Below are 17,788 nucleotides of genomic sequence, written 5' to 3'. Positions count from 1 at the left end.
TACTTACTACAGTTTGTGGCATTTAACATTGGCTATAGGAGAGTTGTTATATGATCTATCATGAGTGTTATATTTTCGTTTTGGGAACTGTAATTCAATACAAAGCCGTTACAAATATCATACATTATTTATTGTATGATAAACAATGTCACATATTATATATACATTATTCATCTTTTTTATTTGTTTATACTGAGTACCATTAAAACATCATCAGTATATAAGCAAAATATGTTAGACTACACCAACGTTTTTAACACGTTGTTGTTACACTAAGGTCATTTTTACACTTTTACAATTAACCCAATGGCCTTAGTGGACAACACCAGGGGCAGCAGAGCCATGGAACTGTGGTCTATAGTAGAGAAATTGAATGTATAGAAAATATACAAATACTATTAATACATTATTCATTACCATAACATTGTAGGTGTCCACATCATCTCAAAGTCTTATAAAACAGCAGGACAATAACCTCATTCTGATCTTTTCTCTTTATCAACTCCTGGATCAACTGTAACCTTTCAGAAAATAGATTTTCTTCAGATTCTCTTCTCTCTGGAATAAATCCACTCCTTTGAACAGCACTAGTACTCCCATTTTGGAGAAAACATTGAATGTGTTCTGAATGGCACCCAACCCCAACAGTGCAGTTTCACTGCTGCTTCTGTCACTAAATGCTACTGTTGTGAAAACACATTATATTGCCTTGCCTTGTGCATATTAACGTATTAGGCATTAAGGTATACATAATCTACAAAGCTCTACTCCCTGAAACAAGCTGTATCCAAGAGGCCATAATATACTTAAAACAAAAATCAGTCCTGGCATACACTCTACAGTGGATATAAAAAGTCTACACACCCTTATGATATTGCAGGTTTTTGAAATGTAACGACAGAAATAACAACAATGTAAATGTCAGACTTTTTCCATCTGTAATGTGATCTTCCAACAAACAAAAATCCAGAGAAAAAACAAATACTTAATTAGGAACATTTTAAATAAAAAAAACTACAACACCCTGATTGCATAAGTCTGCACACCCAGCCCAACTAATACTTGCATTTATTACAGCAGCAAGTCTTTGTGAATAAGTCTCTATTAACTTTGCACATCTAGACTTTGGAATTTTATCCCACTCTTCTTTGTGAAACAGTTCAAGTTTCTTCAAATTACGAGGGGACCTCCTGCTCTCTTTAGGTCATTCCACAGGTTTTTGATGGGATTGAGGTCTGGGCTCTGACTGGGCGATTCAAAGACTTTGATTTTCCTTTTCTGAAGTCATGCCTTGGTCGACTTAAATGTGTGGTTTGGGTTATTGTCATGCTGGAATGTCAAATTCCTCTTCATCTTCAGCTTTCTGACAGAGGCCAGCAGGTTTTGTGCCAAAATATCTTGATATTTGGAGCTATTCATTATCCCATCTATCCTGACAAGAGTCCCTGACCCAGCTGAAGAGAAGCAGCCCCAAAGCATGATGCTACTAAACAAGTCGGCATGGTGTTCCTTGGATGATGAGCTTTATTGGCTTTGTGCCAAACATATCTTTTACAATTTAGGCCAAAAAGAATCATAGAACATTTTCCCACATGGTTTTGGGTGATTGAATGAATCTTTTGGCATAGTTTAGATGGGCTTGGATATTCCTTTTTGTAAGAAAGGGTTTCCATCTTGCCACCCTACCCCATAGACCAGACATGCGCAGAATACGAGAGATGGTGGTCACATGCAAGGAGTGACAAACCTGACAGAAATTCCTGTAGCTCCTTCAGTGTTGCTGTTGGCCTCTTTCTCCTCGTCCTCTCATCAACTTTGGAGAGTCATCCTGATCTTTGCAATGCCTCTGTGGTGCCACATTTTCTCCACTTACTGATGATTGTTTTGACAATGCTCCATGGTACATCTAGTGCCTTCGATATTCTTTTATATCCCTGATCGGTACTTTTCAACAATTAGCTCTCACAGTCTCTTTGGCAACTCTTCTGCATGGCTCTCCCAGTAGGATGCAACCCCAAACATTCAAGCAAATCCTACAGCAACAGTTGACTTTAATCTGGGTTTAATCAGAATCACTTTCATTGATGGCAGGTGTATGCTATTTACCTGCAGGGCATGATTTTGAATGTGACTTGTTCACTTCGAACATAACTAGAGCCCCCATTATGAAAGGGTGTGCAGACTTATGCAATCAGGGTATTGTAGTTATTTTTTATTTAAAATGTTCCTAATAATTAACTATTTGTTTTTTTTTCTCTGGATTTTTGTTTGTTGGAAGATCACATTACAGATGGAAAAAGTCTGACATTTACATTATTGTTATTTCTGTCTTTACATTTCAAAAACCTGCAATTTCATAAGGGTGTGTAGACTTTTTATATCCACTGTATACATGCCAGAAGCAAATTTAATAAACCCAACCAAAGCCATATCCACCATATAATGACTATGTGCTAACAACCACAACCACATCAGCAAGAGAGGATACTTCCACTCTACTATAGAGAGTGCTGCCCTGCGGATAGGGTTGTTGAGATGGAGGCAGAAGAGTGCTCGTGGAGCTCGCTGAACTGTAGCAGCACCCTGCACCTGCTTCTTGGCATGCTGGCCTTTCTTACGTTGTGTGCCAGTAGAGCTGGTGGTGGAGTTGAGTGTGTCTGTTCTGTTCATCTTCATCCCTCCATTTCCATTGATCTTCTCTGAGTCCTGCCAAGGCAGCGCTGTCTTCTCGTCTTCTCCTGTGTTATCTCCCTCACCCTCCTCCTCTTCTGCCTCCTCCTCTCCTCCACCCTCTGCCCCACTGGCATTGGAGAACACATCCAGCTCATTGCCTAAGGAACAGAGAGAACACATGCTGTAAATCTTCCCATGCAGATACACTCCAGGGAAACACCAATTCCAGAGCTATTAGACATTTTAAATATTTGTGATACTACCACGCAGCACCAACCTCTACAACCATTATGGAAACCTCGCTACCTGCTGCTCCTCACCTGTTGCTCGTTCCCCGCACTTCCTGTTGCTCGTCCCCGAACGCCAGACGCAAGACGCCGATCGGTTAGGACCCAACCAGGACCCAAACCCGGAGTACTCGCCGACACTACTTTTCGACACCCTCGCAAAAACTACGTAAGTAGCCACTAGTTACGTACGATGGCTTCTCGCAGCTCTGTTTCTCCAATCCTTAGCTCTCCTCCCTCTCGCTGTCTCCCCTGCTCTGTGTGTAACATGTTTAGTTTTTCCTTCTCCGCCATTACGACCAACTTCACCTGTGTTAAATGCGAGCTTAACGCTAGGTTGACGGAGAAGGTAGCAGAATTAGAAGCACGCATCCGCACCTTATACGAGATTAAAGCTAGTGAAAAGTTTATCGAATCCTTTTCAGTACCGGATGCGTCAATTAGCCTTTCCCCTAGTTCAACCCCGGCAGAGCCTTCGCAGCAAGGCGAGTGGGTTACGGTTCGGGAAAATAGACGCAAGCGCAAGCCCACGGTGCACCACCAACCCTCGGTTCACGTTTCCAACAGGTTCTCCCCCCTCAGTAACACACCTGCTGAGAAACCTGTTAAAAGAGCCCTGATTATTGGCGATTCTATTCTTAGAAACGTGAACGTAGAGACACCAACGACCATAGTCAATTGCATTCCTGGAGCCAGAGCTTCCGACATTGAAGCCAATTTGAAAGTGCTGGCTAAAGCTAAAGGTAAAAGTAAAGCGAAATACTCAAAAATTGTTATTCACGTTGGCGCTAACGATGTTCGCATGAAACAATCGGAAGTAACAAAGTTAACTATTAAGTCGGTGTGCAGGATTGCCAAACAAATGTCGGATTCAGTCATTTTCTCTGGCCCCATCCCCATGCGGTGCGGTGACGAGATCTATAGCAGATTAACGTCACTTAATCGTTGGTTGTCTGAATGGTGCCCCTCTAACAACGTGGGTTTTATAGATAATTGGCACAAGTTTTGGGGGAGGCCTGGTCTTTTAAAACGAGATGGCATCCACCCCTCGAGGGAGGGTGCAGCTATCATCTCTAGTAACACAGATTCCACTAAATTCCACTAAACCTTGACTTATCAGGGCCAAGGCCAGGCAGCAGACTTTCTGTCCTACACAGTTGTCTGCTTTTTCCCTGGAACCACCACTTAAAAATCCCATAGAGACAGTGTCTGTTCCACGACCCTCCGTCCCAAACTTCTTAAAAACATCCAGTAGGGGCATTTGTGCTGATAATTTGATAAAAATTAAGTCTGCCAAACCTGAAAGTACTACCTGTAGACAAATGGTCCTTAAGATTGGGTTAATTAATATCAGATCGCTACAACCTAAAGCTTTATTAATAAACAAATTGATTACTGACCACCAACTTGATATCTTATGCCTGACTGAAACATGGCTTAAACCTAATGACTTTGTTGCTCTCAACGAATCAACTCCTCCCAGTTATTGTAATCACCAGGTCCCTCGACCTACTGGTAGAGGTGGCGGCGTTGCTGCTTTACACAGCTCCAAACTCTGTGCCACCCTTAAACCTGGCTATAACTTCCATTCATTTGAACTATTAGTACTTAGCTTTGCACATCCTGACAAGACTGCATTTCAGCTATTTACCCTTGTTATAGTTTACAGGCCACCTGGCCCTTACAGTGTTTTCTTATCGGAATTTGCCAATTTTCTATCTGACCTGGTTGTCAATATAGAAAAAGCTGTAATAGTAGGCGACTTTAATGTCCATATGGATAATGAACATGACCCGTTCACAACAGCATTTTTGTCCATCATCGAATCCATTGGACTCTATCAAGCTGTGGACAAACCCACACATTACCGCAACCATACTCTTGATTTGGTCCTCACATATGGAGCAGACATTAACCAGGTGGAAATCATGCCACACAATCCTGTGTTATCCGACCACTATCTCATCTCTTTCAATTTACCACTAACGTGCTTCACATACTCGGAGCCTAGATTTTCTTCCAGGCGCACGTTTTGCTCTCTTACAGCAAATGCCTTTATCGACGAGCTCCCTACATCATACTACCTGCACAACGAAATCTCCTCTAGTTTATGTTCAAACCCCAGCTCAACTGAAATTAATCTACTCGCGGACAGAATCGACTCTACTTTGCGTAAAACTCTAGATGCCGTTGCTCCCCTCAAAAGGAAGAAAATCACAGACAAGAAGCTAGCACCTTGGTATAACGACCATACTCGTGCTCTCAAACAAGCCACACGAAAACTCGAAAGAAAATGGCGCTCCACCAAACTACAGGTTTTTCTCCTGGCGTGGAAGGAAAGTCTCCTAAATTACAAGCATGCCCTCACAGCTACCAGATCCAAATATTTCTCTACTCTTATTGAGAGAAACAAGGACAATCCTAGGTACCTGTTTAGCACTATCGCCAGATTAACCAAGAGTCCTGCATCAGTTAACCCTACCATACCAGCAATTTATAGTAGCAGTGACTTCATGAACTTCTTTGACAGTAAAATCTTAAAGAGACACAATACAAAAATTCTCATCAACTTCTGGTTCCTGCCTGGCCAGTCCCGTTCCAGATTCTGTAGACATGTCTATTAGGCCCGCCTCGCGCTTTGACTCTTTCATACCCATTGAATTTGGCGACTTTTCTTCTCTTCTCAATTCATCTAATAACTCTACCAGCCGACTTGACCCCATACCAACTGGCTTCCTAAAACAGCTACTGCCTGCAATTGGCACACCACTATTAAATCTTATCAATGCCTCTCTTATGTCTGGACACGTACCTCAGCCCTTCAAAGTAGCAGTTATCAAGCCTATTCTGAAAAAGCCTAATCTTGATCCCAATGACCTGTCAAACTATAGGCCCATCTCGAACCTTCCATTCCTCTCAAAAATTCTGGAAAAAGCGGTATCAAAGCAACTCTGTGCCTTTTTACACTCTAACAACATTTTGGAAGTTTTCCAGTCCGGATTTAGACCTCACCACAGTACGGAAACCGCTCTCCTGAAAGTGCTCAACGACCTTCTACTCTCCTGTGACAATGGCTGTATCTCTCTTCTTGTGCTACTAGACCTAAGTGCAGCCTTTGATACCATCGATCATTGTATCCTCCTTGACCGCCTCGAAAACCTGGTTGGCATAAGTGGACATGCCCTATCTTGGTTTAGATCTTATCTATCAGAACGATATCAGTTTGTCTCCATCAACAACGAATCCTCCGCTCGTTCCAGAGTAAAATATGGTATACCTCAAGGATCTGTGCTTGGACCTCTGCTCTTCTCGTTATACATGTTGCCTCTCGGCGATATCATCCGTAAACATGACATTAATTTCCACTGTTACGCAGATGACACTCAGTTATACATAACAGTCAAACCCGATGTCTCTCTGAATATTTCAAACATGGAGGCCTGCCTAACAGATGTAAAGAATTGGATGGCCCGAAACTTTCTCCTCCTCAATCCGGACAAAACCGAAATATTGGTCATAGGCCATAATTCAATCAGGAGCAAACTCACTCATTTTACATTGGACCTTGATGGTGTCTCCCTTGCCCCGAGTGCAGCCATCAAAGACCTTGGTGTTGTTATTGATCCCGAGCTCTCCTTTGAAACTCACATAACTAACACCTCTAGGACTGCCTTCTTCCATCTGAGAAATATTGCTAAAATCAGGAAAATCGTATCAATTAACGACGCTGAAAAACTAATCCATGCCTTTGTAACATCCAGATTAGACTACTGTAATGCCCTCTTGTCAGGATGTGCAAACGTCTCATTAAAACCCCTTCAACTGGTGCAAAATGCAGCTGCTCGAATCTTAACTAAAACTAAACGCTTTGAGCACATCACCCCAGTTCTGGCCTCTCTCCATTGGCTACCTATTAAATACCGGATCATTTTTAAAATACTCTTACTCACATTTAAGGCTTTAAATGGGCTTGCCCCCCCCTATCTTAAGGACCTTCTTCATCCATATCTTCCGCAGAGAGCCCTTCGCTCCCAAAATGCCGGCTTCTCACCATTCCAAGAGTGGGCAAAACTACTGTAGGCGGTAGAGCCTTTTCCTATCAAGCCCCTCTCCTGTGGAACAGTTTACCCTCTGAGATTCGGGGAACAGACTCTCTCTCCACCTTTAAGTCTAGGCTCAAAACATATCTATATAGTAAATCCTTCAGCTGAGGGACATGGCCTGGTGCTGGCGTGGATCATAGAGTCTCTGGTGGACTAAGTGGTCATTGCTTTCATGGACCCTGTGCCGTGATCTGGTGTTGACTGTCTTAGGGTCGCCCTCATGACTATGCCGGTCCCTTGCCTCCCGTCCCCTAGGTATGCTGCCATAATGTTAGCCTGCCGGGGTCTTTCCTTGTTGCACACCTTTTTCTCTGCCCCTCCTCTCCTGCCTCTCTGTTCTACATCCCTGCCATTCTTATCATCCACTAACCACTGTTTTCTGTTTGCTTCCTATTCCCTGCTCCCGGCTCCTGTCCGGAGCTGTAGCCCAAGCGTCTCATCTCGTTTTCCAGTCGTGCTACCTCGCTGCCCTGCCCATCAAAGCCAACTGCATTCCAAGACCCGGACATCCTAGGAGACATTCTTATAATCACTCTACTGTTAATTGCTATTGTTTGTCAATAACAAATGTACATTGCATAATTTTGTGTCTAACTCTATCTGCCCAGTGCTGGCCAGAAGCAGATGGGCCCCCCCCATGAGCCCGGTTCTGCTCAAGGTTTCTTCCTGATAGGGAGTTTTTCCTTGCCACTGTTGCCTTGTTGGCTTGCTCTCAGGGGGTCTCAGGCCTGGGAACAATGTAAAGCTGCTTTGTGACAACTTGTGTTGTAAAAAGCGCTATACAAATAAAAATGAATTGAATTGAATTGAATTGAAAGTGTTCGAAATATAATCATATAAGATTGCCTTCAAATTGTTTTAAAACCTCAAGATATCAATCAAATTTGCAAAAAAATTGGAAAAAATGTTTTTGCTTTGTCATTATGGGTTATGGTGTGTACACTGACAGCCAAAACAATAATATTCAATCCATTTCATATTAAGTCTTTGACACAACAAAGTGTGAAAAAGTGAAGGGGTCTGGAAAATATCCAAAGCCACTGTATATCCTCCAATTAGTGCCCATGTTACTGTGGTGTACTGACCACCATTGGCTAAGCGCAAGTGTGTCAACATCTATCACTTGCTTTTATCTCACGTCAGTGCTTCTGCACAAGTGCAGAGGTTGTCACAGTGAGATGAGACTAATGTAAAACTTTCCATTTCAAAGAATGAAAAAACATTTACAACCATTCTATTGTAAGGAAGACTTGCAGAGAGACATTTTTTAGTTCTTCCATTCATATTCTGATTTTCCACTTGAAAACAGTCCTCATGCACTATTTCAATAATTTTTACAGTCAGATACCAGGAAACACTGCATTTCTTATAAATGTTTTTGGGCGGCAGTGTAGCATAGTGGTTAAGGAGCAGGACTTATAACCGAAAGGTTGCCGGTTCGATCCCCGCTGGGACATTGCTGCTGTACCCTTGGGCAAGGTACTTCACCCACAGTTGCCTCAGTAAATATCCAGCTGTGTAAATGGATAACATTGTAAAGAACTGTAACTTATGTAAGTCATTTGGATAAAAGCGTCTGCCAAATGAGTAAATGTAAAATATTTTTAATATTTTATATAAAACAGTTTGAACAGAAGCATGAAATAACCTACACTTACTGTTCATGTACCATGGATAAGGAAAAAGATACATTTATCAGGGTAAGTAAAGACAGGCAATATGAGAGGTGAAGAAATGGACAGAGATATGAGACAGACATTAGTTCTACAGTATGGTGAGGAGAAGAGGATGAAAAAACTGATGTAGAGGACAGCTGTGACCTACTTCTGTGTGTGAGCAGTGAGAGCGAACAGGATTCTGGGGCAGGGTTTATGTGGTAGTACCTGCGCATCCATAAGCATAAACCAGCCAATGGTAGTAAGCCCAGCAGAGCAAGGATAACAGTCTGCCTCTCTCCTCCTCTTTCACACTCACATACACACACATTATAATTCTGTTATTATCATACAGCCTACCTCTCGAATGTGACCATCCTGAGTAAAATCATTGTAAGGGGATTAAACTGAAAACAGTAAGAGATCACCATGTGAAGGCAAAGGGGAAAGGGCACCCTGGCAGTGAAAAAGGGGAAAGACCACCCTGACAATGCAAAAGGGAAAGAGCATTCTGACAGTGCAGAAGGGGGGAAAAAATCACCCTTGCTGTGCAAAAGGGGAAAGATCACCCTGGCAATGCAAAAGGGAAAGAGCATTCTGACAGTGCAGAAGGAGGAAAATCACCCTGGCAGTGCAAAAGGGTAAGAGCACACTGACAGTGCAAAAGGGGAAAGATCACCCTAGCACTGCAATCATTTTCCTGCCAGAATCACAGCACATCCTAGTACACTGAATTCTTCCCATGTAAAATGATTTCTTGTCCACAAGAATCTGTGTTGTTACCATCTGTGATGGTAACACCACTGAATAATGCTTACAGACATCAATATTCTGTATTGACAGACTGACTATTTATTCCCCCTATCAGGAATACACTTATTTGATGTGAAACATCAGGTTACCAGGTTACTGCAAACACTTACTACAATAAATAATGCTGTGCTGGTAATTCTGCAAACAATGCACCATCACAGACCTCTTCCTTACCCTCATTTTATGGGGGATTATACCTTCCTTCCTTTACATCTATAATGAAATCCACTTACATTTTCAATTTATGCTGTGGATTATTACTGGGTCTGTGTGTGCATCTGCATGTGTATATTGTATTAGGACTGTCAGTTGGACACATATGGGTCTCTCAGATGACAGAGATCAGGGAGATGCACCTATCCTCCATTCAACGTTTGCTCTCCTGGTGTACTGAGGGACTTGTAGTTGACATGTCAGTGGTGTGGATGATTTCAATTGCTGTCCCAAGTACTCCTGCATGATGAGTAGATGATGAGCATGATGAGTAGCCTAAACATTGCTTTCAACAAAGATGTAAATTTTAGAAGTTCATTTGGATTTCATTTAGATTTCTGATTTAAGAATCAATATTGTATATGTTCTGGAATAAAATGAATTATTAGCAATATGACAATATGGTTTATGCCTTTCTTGTTGAAAATATATTATTTAAAGATCTAATATATCCAAAATATATCTTTTTTTCCCATTTAATCAGAGGATAGGAATACTACACACACAGCAAAATTACATGTCTCACTATATAGAAGACCACCTGAAGACCAAAGCTGTGCAATGCACATTCACTGGGTACTTTTATTGGCATACTGTAACATCCCAACTCAGGTTTTAAGATCTTCTATTATCTGGGTCTGACACAGTGCTACCAACTCCTCTCTGGTCTCAGATCAGTGCACAGCCAGAAAACACCTGGTAAACAAGTTCTTGCTATGAGCAGTGATCTGGACTGAGTAGTGTGTGGAGAGGACTAGAGAATGCAACCCTGGTGTGGGAATTTAGATTTAGAAGGCAGTGCAATCTGCAGGTCTAAGTGTTATACTGAACAGACTGAACAACATGCCCTCCTGATTCAATGTGCAGCTTTCTAAATCAGGGCTTATGGCATGAACTGATTTAAAAACAAAAATGGAGGAGTTTCAGGATGACTTAAATTGTGTATGGTAAATAATGCGAGTACTCACTCCAAAATTTAATTAATTTCATTAATTACCTTACATTAATTTAATTAATAATGCGTAGGCCTACATAATACCTAGTATGTAATAGCTGATGTATTTAACTCAACTCTTGTTGCTATGCATCAATTCCATTTCAAAAATAACCACCAAAGCATTCAATTATTATTTTTATTATTGTATTTTATATACAATATTGATGATATTTTAAATCTAGTATTTATAAATAGTATATATAATATTTTCTGATAATGATTTCAAAAGAAATCAGAAGTATCATTCAGTGGGGGGATCATCTGGGGAGGTATCCCAATTTCATCTCCAGTATTAATATGTAAAATATAATATTGAGTAGTATTGCAGCCAAATCACAAATCAATTAGTTTCCAACGGTCAAAATGCTTAATATTTTAAATGAGTGAAATTATACGTAATGATAAAGTGGGGAGATCAAATTAATTGTCATAATAAGAACAAGTCGAATTATATTTAAACGTCTAACATGTCTGATATGCTTTGAGTTTTTAAGATGAATTCTATTTATTATATGACGTGTGCTTTTATCTAAGTACACATTTCACTGAAAATATCACCCTTTGAAATAGGCCTATATATTTTCTGCTGCCCGAGATCCTGAAACCCCCCCCCCCCTCTCTCCCTCTCTCTCTCTCTCTCTCTCTCTCTCTCTCTCTCTCTCTCTCTCTCTCTCTCTCTCTCTCTCTCTCTCTCACACACACACACACACACACACACACACACACACACACACACACACACACACGCACAAAGACAATCTACCAAAACATCAAAATGAAAGGAACATCATAAATATGACCAATATTCTTACTTTTGTGGTTCTTGTCATACATGTCGAGTTCGACTGGCGATCCAGGTTCTGCTCACATCACGGTGAAAAAAACAGGACCCTCTTCTGCTTGGTTAGTTCAGCTATCTTAGTTTTATATGCAATATGAGTTTCCAGAATTTTACTTAGTTCCAGTGTAAAACGTATGTTTGATCTTCAGTTATATCCTCACACAACTCCTTTTGCGTTTCGATGTAGAGCCTCACAGTGAATACACTGAATACATTAAAAAAATAAATTTTCCAGTTTTTGTACCACGTATCATACCTCCATCTATTTTACAAGAAACGAAAACGTATACTTTGTGTAAAAATGTTTTATTTCTCTAAACGGTTTTAAATCTGTCTGAAATATGTTTCTCCCACGATTTCTCCCCCTTGCTGCCTCCGGATTTGAGCCATCAATTCGGGATTAGAGATAAATTGAATCCTTTAAAGGGGATGGTAACCTAGTAACTTATTAAAGGGAGGCGGTGGGGAGGAAGGGGGTTAAGGGAAACGTCGACAGAAAATTCTGGACAAGTGTAGCTTGACGCAGTTACTAGGCTATAAATAAATAAGGGATCTGTCGATTTGATCGTCCGTAATTTAAAGTAATTGTAAATATAAATGTGTTATTCCTATAGAATTTATTTACAGAACAGGCCCCTTGAGAGGTAATTCATACTTGGTCTCACACACAGCATCATAATCTCACACGTATACCACTATACTTTTACACAAACACTACTATACCCTCTTACGTGCACAATCATACTCTCTTTTATTTACTATCATACTCTCATACACACAGCACTGTTCTCTCTTGCACAGAGAACTATTGCTACGTATACACACATTATATGCTTGCATCTATGTAACAGAGGATAATAGTATATGTATGCAGGTATGATTGTATATGTAAATGAAGTTAATAGGGTATGTGAAATAAAGGTCTAATATATGTATGAGAGAATAATATTATATTTGGAACAGAATAATAGCATATGTAAGAGAAATAAATAGTAATTCTGAATGCAAATAATCATGTGTAAGAAACAAAATGATAGTGAATGTAAGACAGAATGATAGGATATGTGAATGAGAATAGTTGTTTGTGTGAGAGTTTGATTGAAACGGAAATAGTACTAAATTCTCAGTTCCTGATTGGTGATCTTTGATGAAGATAGAAGAAGCGGCCGCGGATGAAACAGGGGAAGCCCGAACACTGCCTTTAAATCTATCATTGCTTTCAACCTGTTCCCCTTTATCCCCCTTGATTAACAATAAAACAAATAATTCACAGAATACTCGACACCAATCGCGTAATTAGAATAAATGATTATGCTCACGAAACACCGCAGATTGTCTGTAGTTTGTGTGCTTGCGAAAGCTACAATGTGAGATTGTTTAATTAACAAGGATGGCATTTATCGATTTAAATTACGTTAAATGCTCATGACACATCACAGCTTTTGTGAGGTCTGTGTTCTAAACGTTATTGTTCATTCTACTCAACCTAACCTAAAAGTTTATTCTCAGTAATGTAAATCGAATTAATTAAATTTAGCTCCGTTTTGTAATTTGAATTTTGTAACACAAGAAAGCTATAATGTGAAACATTTAAGAGAAAGCTTTGGGATTACTTGCCACTTAATCATTCAAATTCCCATCCAGACAATCTGCAGTGTTTAGTGTTTAGCAGTGTAACAGACCGTATTTGATCTGTGATCCGTACGGACCCCCGTTGCGAAGACGAAGGCTGCGTCCGAAATCGCTCGCTCGTTCACGCACTCACTTTTCAGTCATACAATAAATTAATATTTTTCTGGATAGGCTATATTTTTATCTTTGCAAGTTTATTCGAACCTGTGTATGTATGTATCTGAAATCATTCCACACAGAGTTCCAAAAATGGGCTGGACAAAATTATTGGCACCTTTTCAAAATTGTAAGAAATAATTGAATTTCAAACATGTGATGCTCCTTTAATTTGTCTTTAAACTCACATGTGGCAAGTAACAGGTGCTGGCAATATAGAAATCACACTTGCAACCAGTTTAAATGGAGAAAAGTAGACTCAAACTTTGTGTTGAGTCTCATGGATGAAAGAAAGAAGAGCAAAGACTTGTCCGAAGATTTGAGAACCAAAATTATGGAAAAGCATGGACAATCTTAAGTCTCCAGAGATCTTAATGTTCCTGTGTCGACTGTGCACAATGTCATCAAGAAGTTTACAGCCTGTGGCACTGTAGTTAACCTCCCTGGACGTGGACAGAAGAGAAAAATTGATGAAAGATTGCAACCAAGGATTGTTCTAATGGTAGATAAAGAACCATGATCAACTTCCAAACAAATTCAAGCTGACCTGCAGACACAGGGTACAACAGTGTCAGCTCCATCACCATCTGAATGAAATGGGACGCTATCGTAGGAGACCCAGGAGGACCCCACTGCTGACACACAGACATAAAAAAACCAGACTGGAGTTTGCCAAATCTTACCTGATGAAGCCAAAACCCTTCTGGGAGAACGTCCTGTGGACAGATGAGACCAAAATAGAACTTTTGGTAAAGCACATCATTGTTCTGTTTACAGAAAACGAAATGAGGCCTTCAAACAAAAGAATACAGTCCCTACGGTCAAACATGGTGGAGGTTCACAGATATTTTGGGGTTGCTTTCCTGCTTCTGGCACCAGATGCCTTGACTGTGTGCATGGCATCATGAAATCTGAAGACTATCAAAGAACTTTGGAGCGCAATGTAGGGCTCAGTGTCAGAAAGCTGGGTCTCCATCAGAGGTCATGGGTTCTCCAGCAGGACAATGACCCAAAGCATACTTCAAAAAGCACCCAGAAATGGTTTAAGACAAGTGAAGTGGCCAGCAATGAGTTCAGATCTAAATCCCATAGAACACCTGTGGAGAGATCTCAAAACAGCAGCTGGGAGAAGGCACCCTTCAAATCTGAGAGACCTGGAGCAGTTGGCAAAAGAAGAGTGGTCCAAAATTCCAGTAGAGCGGTGTACTAAACTCATTCATGGTTACAGGAAGCGATTGATTTGTTATTTTTTCCAAAGGGTGTGCTACTGTCATGGCTCAGGCAAGGACTCAGGAGCGGACCATGTAGGTTTCAGGTTCCGTGCGACTTTATTTGAGGAAGATGACAGCGTAGCGAAAACGATAACAGGCAGGGTCAAAAACCAGGCAGGCAGTCCGAGGGCAATTCCGGGGAAGGCGATTGTGGAGTCAGGCAGAGTCAGGAACCAGGCAAGCAGGCAATCAGGCAAACAGGGCAAAAACAGCAGGCAGAGAACCAAGGTTGGGCACAGACAGAATCGGAAACCAGAAAAACGAACAGGCAGGAAAAAACAGCGGGGACAAAACAGGAAAGAGACGCTGTAATGAACTAGCAACGAGATATGAAACAAACGGGGAATATATAGGGCTGGGGTGACGAGGAGATGGGAAGCAGGTGAGCAAGCAGGCTGGTGAAGGTAATGAGGAAATCAGATGGGCAGGGACCAGGCTGGGAGCGGGGTGGGGCTAGAACACAAGGAAAACAAAAGCACATGGACAAGGAAAGCAAAAACACAACAGCTAAGGAGGTGGAGCACTGACAGTTCCCCCCGTCCCCCTCTACGGAAGCCCCCACGCGTCATCGCGGGTGTGCCAGGATGCCGGCGGTGGAAGTCCCTGATAAGGGCAGGATCCAGGATGTCCCTGGCAGGGACCCAACACCTCTCCTCGGGGCCGTAGCCCTCCCAGTCCACCAGGTACTGGACGCCCCGCCCCCGGCACCGAACTCCCAGCAGACAACGGACAGTGTACGCCTTGGTCCCGTCAATCAGGCGAGGAGGTGGAAGAGCCCGCGGAGCTGGGCAAAGGGGGCTACGGACGACAGGCTTGACCCTGGAGACGTGGAAGGTGGGGTGGATGTGGCAGAGAGAGAGCGGTAGCTTAAGGCGGACCGCCGCGGGACCGATCACTTTGGCAATAGGGAACGGCCCAATGAAGCGAGGAGTGAGCTTGCAGGAATCTGTCCTGAGGGGAAGATCCCTAGTGGAGAGCCACACCCGCTGACCCAGGCGATAGCGGGGGGCTTTGGAACGGCAGCAATCAGCGAGCCGCTTTACCTGAGCTGCGGAGTGAAGCAGGGCAAGCCGTGCACGTCTTCAGGTGCGGCGACATCGCTGGATGAAAGCAGCTGCCGAGGGGACACCAACCTCCTCCTCCTGGGCTGGGAACAGGGGGGGCTGGTAACCTAGACAGCACTGAAAAGGGGACAGTCCCGACGACGACGAGGGCAGGGAGTTGATGGCATATTCAACCCAGGGCAGTTGCTGGCTCCATGCCGATGGCTCTTGGGAGGTGAGACATCGCAGCACAGTCTCCAGTTGCTGGTTCACCTGCTCGGCCTGACCGTTGGACTGGGGGTGGAACCTGGACGACAAACTGACCGTGGCACCCAGCAGCCTGCAAAAAGCCCTCCAGAAGTGAGAGGTGAACTGGGGGCCCCGGTCAGACACCACGTCTGTGGGCAGCCCGTGCAGCCGGAACACGTGGTGTATAAGCAGTTGGGCGGTTTCTCTGGCAGAGGGGAGTTTGGGGAGTGGGACAAAGTGGACGGACTTGGAAAACCAATCAACGATGGTGAGGATGGTGGTGTTACCATCAGATGGGGGCAGACCGGTGACGAAATCCAGCGCGATGTGGGCCCAGGGTCGTCGGGGAACCGGCAGGGGTTGCAGCAGGCCAGCGGGTTGTTCCGGGCGCAGACCGAGCAGGCAGAAATGAAGCTGCGGACGTCCTCTTTAATGGTGGGCCACCAGAACCGCCGACTGATGAACATCGCCGTACGTCGGGCGCCAGGCTGGCAGGCAAGTCTGGACGAATGTCCCCATTGCAGGACCTGGGAACGGACAGAGCGAGGAACAAAGAGGCGATTAGGGGGACAGGAGCTAGGACCTGGTTCGGTCCGGAGAGCGGCGTGGACGATGGTTTTGACGTCCCATTGCGCCGCGGGGGCCACACATTGGGCAGGCAAAATGATGCTGGGTTCCTGGATCTCGTCTGCTGGCGTGAACTGGTGAGACAGGGCATCAGGTTTGCCATTCTTGGTTCCCGGTCGGTAGGACAGAGTGAAGTTGAACCGAGAAAACAGCAGGGACCAGCGGGCCTGTCGGGGGTTCAGACACTTAGCCGACCTGATGTATTCCAAGTTCTTATGATCGGTCCACACCAGGAACGGCGTCTTCACCCCCTCCAGCCAATGCCTCCACTCCTCCAGCGCAAGTTTAACAACGAGTAGTTCCCGGTCACCGATATCGTAATTACGCTCAGTGGGTGAGAGACAGTGGGAGAAGTAAGCACATGGGCGGAGCTTGTTGTCAGAAGCAGAGCGTTGTTACAGGACTGCCCCCACTCCCACGTCCGAGGCATCCACCTCCACGACGAACTGTCGGGCAGGATCGGGCTGGGTCAGAATGGGCGCTGAGGTGAAGCAGCCCCTCAGGTTGCGGAATGCCTCCTTGGCTCCTGGGGCCCCGGCAGGCGAGGAGGACGGGCGGATGATCCCAGCGGCTAGGGACTCCCGGATGTAGCGATCCATGGTCTTCCTCTCCGGCGGAGACAGGGAGTACAGGCGCCCCCTCGGGGTGAGGAGCCGGGCAGGAGATCAATCGCACAGTCGTAGGGGCGATGCGGAGGAAGCGAGGTGGCGCGGGACTTACTGAAGACCAGCTTCAAGTCCAGGTACTACGGCGGCACTGCTGACAGATCTGGGAATTCCTTGGATGCAGGGGCGTCCGGTGACACAGGAGTCAGAGCATTGCGAAGACAGTGGGAATGGCAGAACGGGCTCCAGCCCAGAATCCTGTTGCCCTGCCAGTCAATGTGAGGGTTGTGCCAAGCTAGCCAGGGATGTCCCAGGACCACGGAAGCTTGTGGGGTGTCTAGCACGTGCAAAACAATCTGCTCACGATGGTTGCCGGAGATGAGGAAGCTCACGGGGGGGTGGTGTGGGTGATGCGGACCAGAGGGGCCCCGGTGATGGCGTGGGCTTCTAGCGGCAAGTGCAGCGGGATAAGGGGCAGCTGCAATCGGGCCACCAAGCCGGCATCAATGAAACTCCCGTCGGCCCCTGAATCGATTAAAACTGAGACAGCATGGGGGGCACTCATGGGGCACTGATCCTCCTCTGACGCTCAGCCAGGGACAGGCGAATCAGGTGAGTGCGGT

General features: G+C 44.1%; 1 protein-coding gene across 1 annotated transcript in view; it reads right to left on the bottom strand.

The window, feature by feature from the left end:
- Positions 1–11,785, bottom strand: part of LOC118780466 (voltage-dependent L-type calcium channel subunit alpha-1D-like) — a 138,229-nt gene extending 126,444 nt beyond the window's left edge. Inside the window, exons 1-2 of the mRNA XM_036532959.1 lie at positions 11,554–11,785; positions 2,489–2,831 (exon numbers count right to left, since the gene is read on the bottom strand). Of these exons, the coding sequence (XP_036388852.1) occupies positions 2,489–2,831; positions 11,554–11,575 (365 nt within the window). The 5' untranslated portion in view covers positions 11,576–11,785. The remainder of the gene's footprint in view (positions 1–2,488; positions 2,832–11,553) is intronic.
- Positions 11,786–17,788: the final 6,003 nt, after the last annotated feature.

Source organism: Megalops cyprinoides, chromosome 7, assembly GCF_013368585.1.
Source record: "Megalops cyprinoides isolate fMegCyp1 chromosome 7, fMegCyp1.pri, whole genome shotgun sequence".
Taxonomy (NCBI): Eukaryota; Metazoa; Chordata; class Actinopteri; order Elopiformes; family Megalopidae; genus Megalops; species Megalops cyprinoides.
This window is presented reverse-complemented; position numbering and strand designations above follow the sequence as displayed.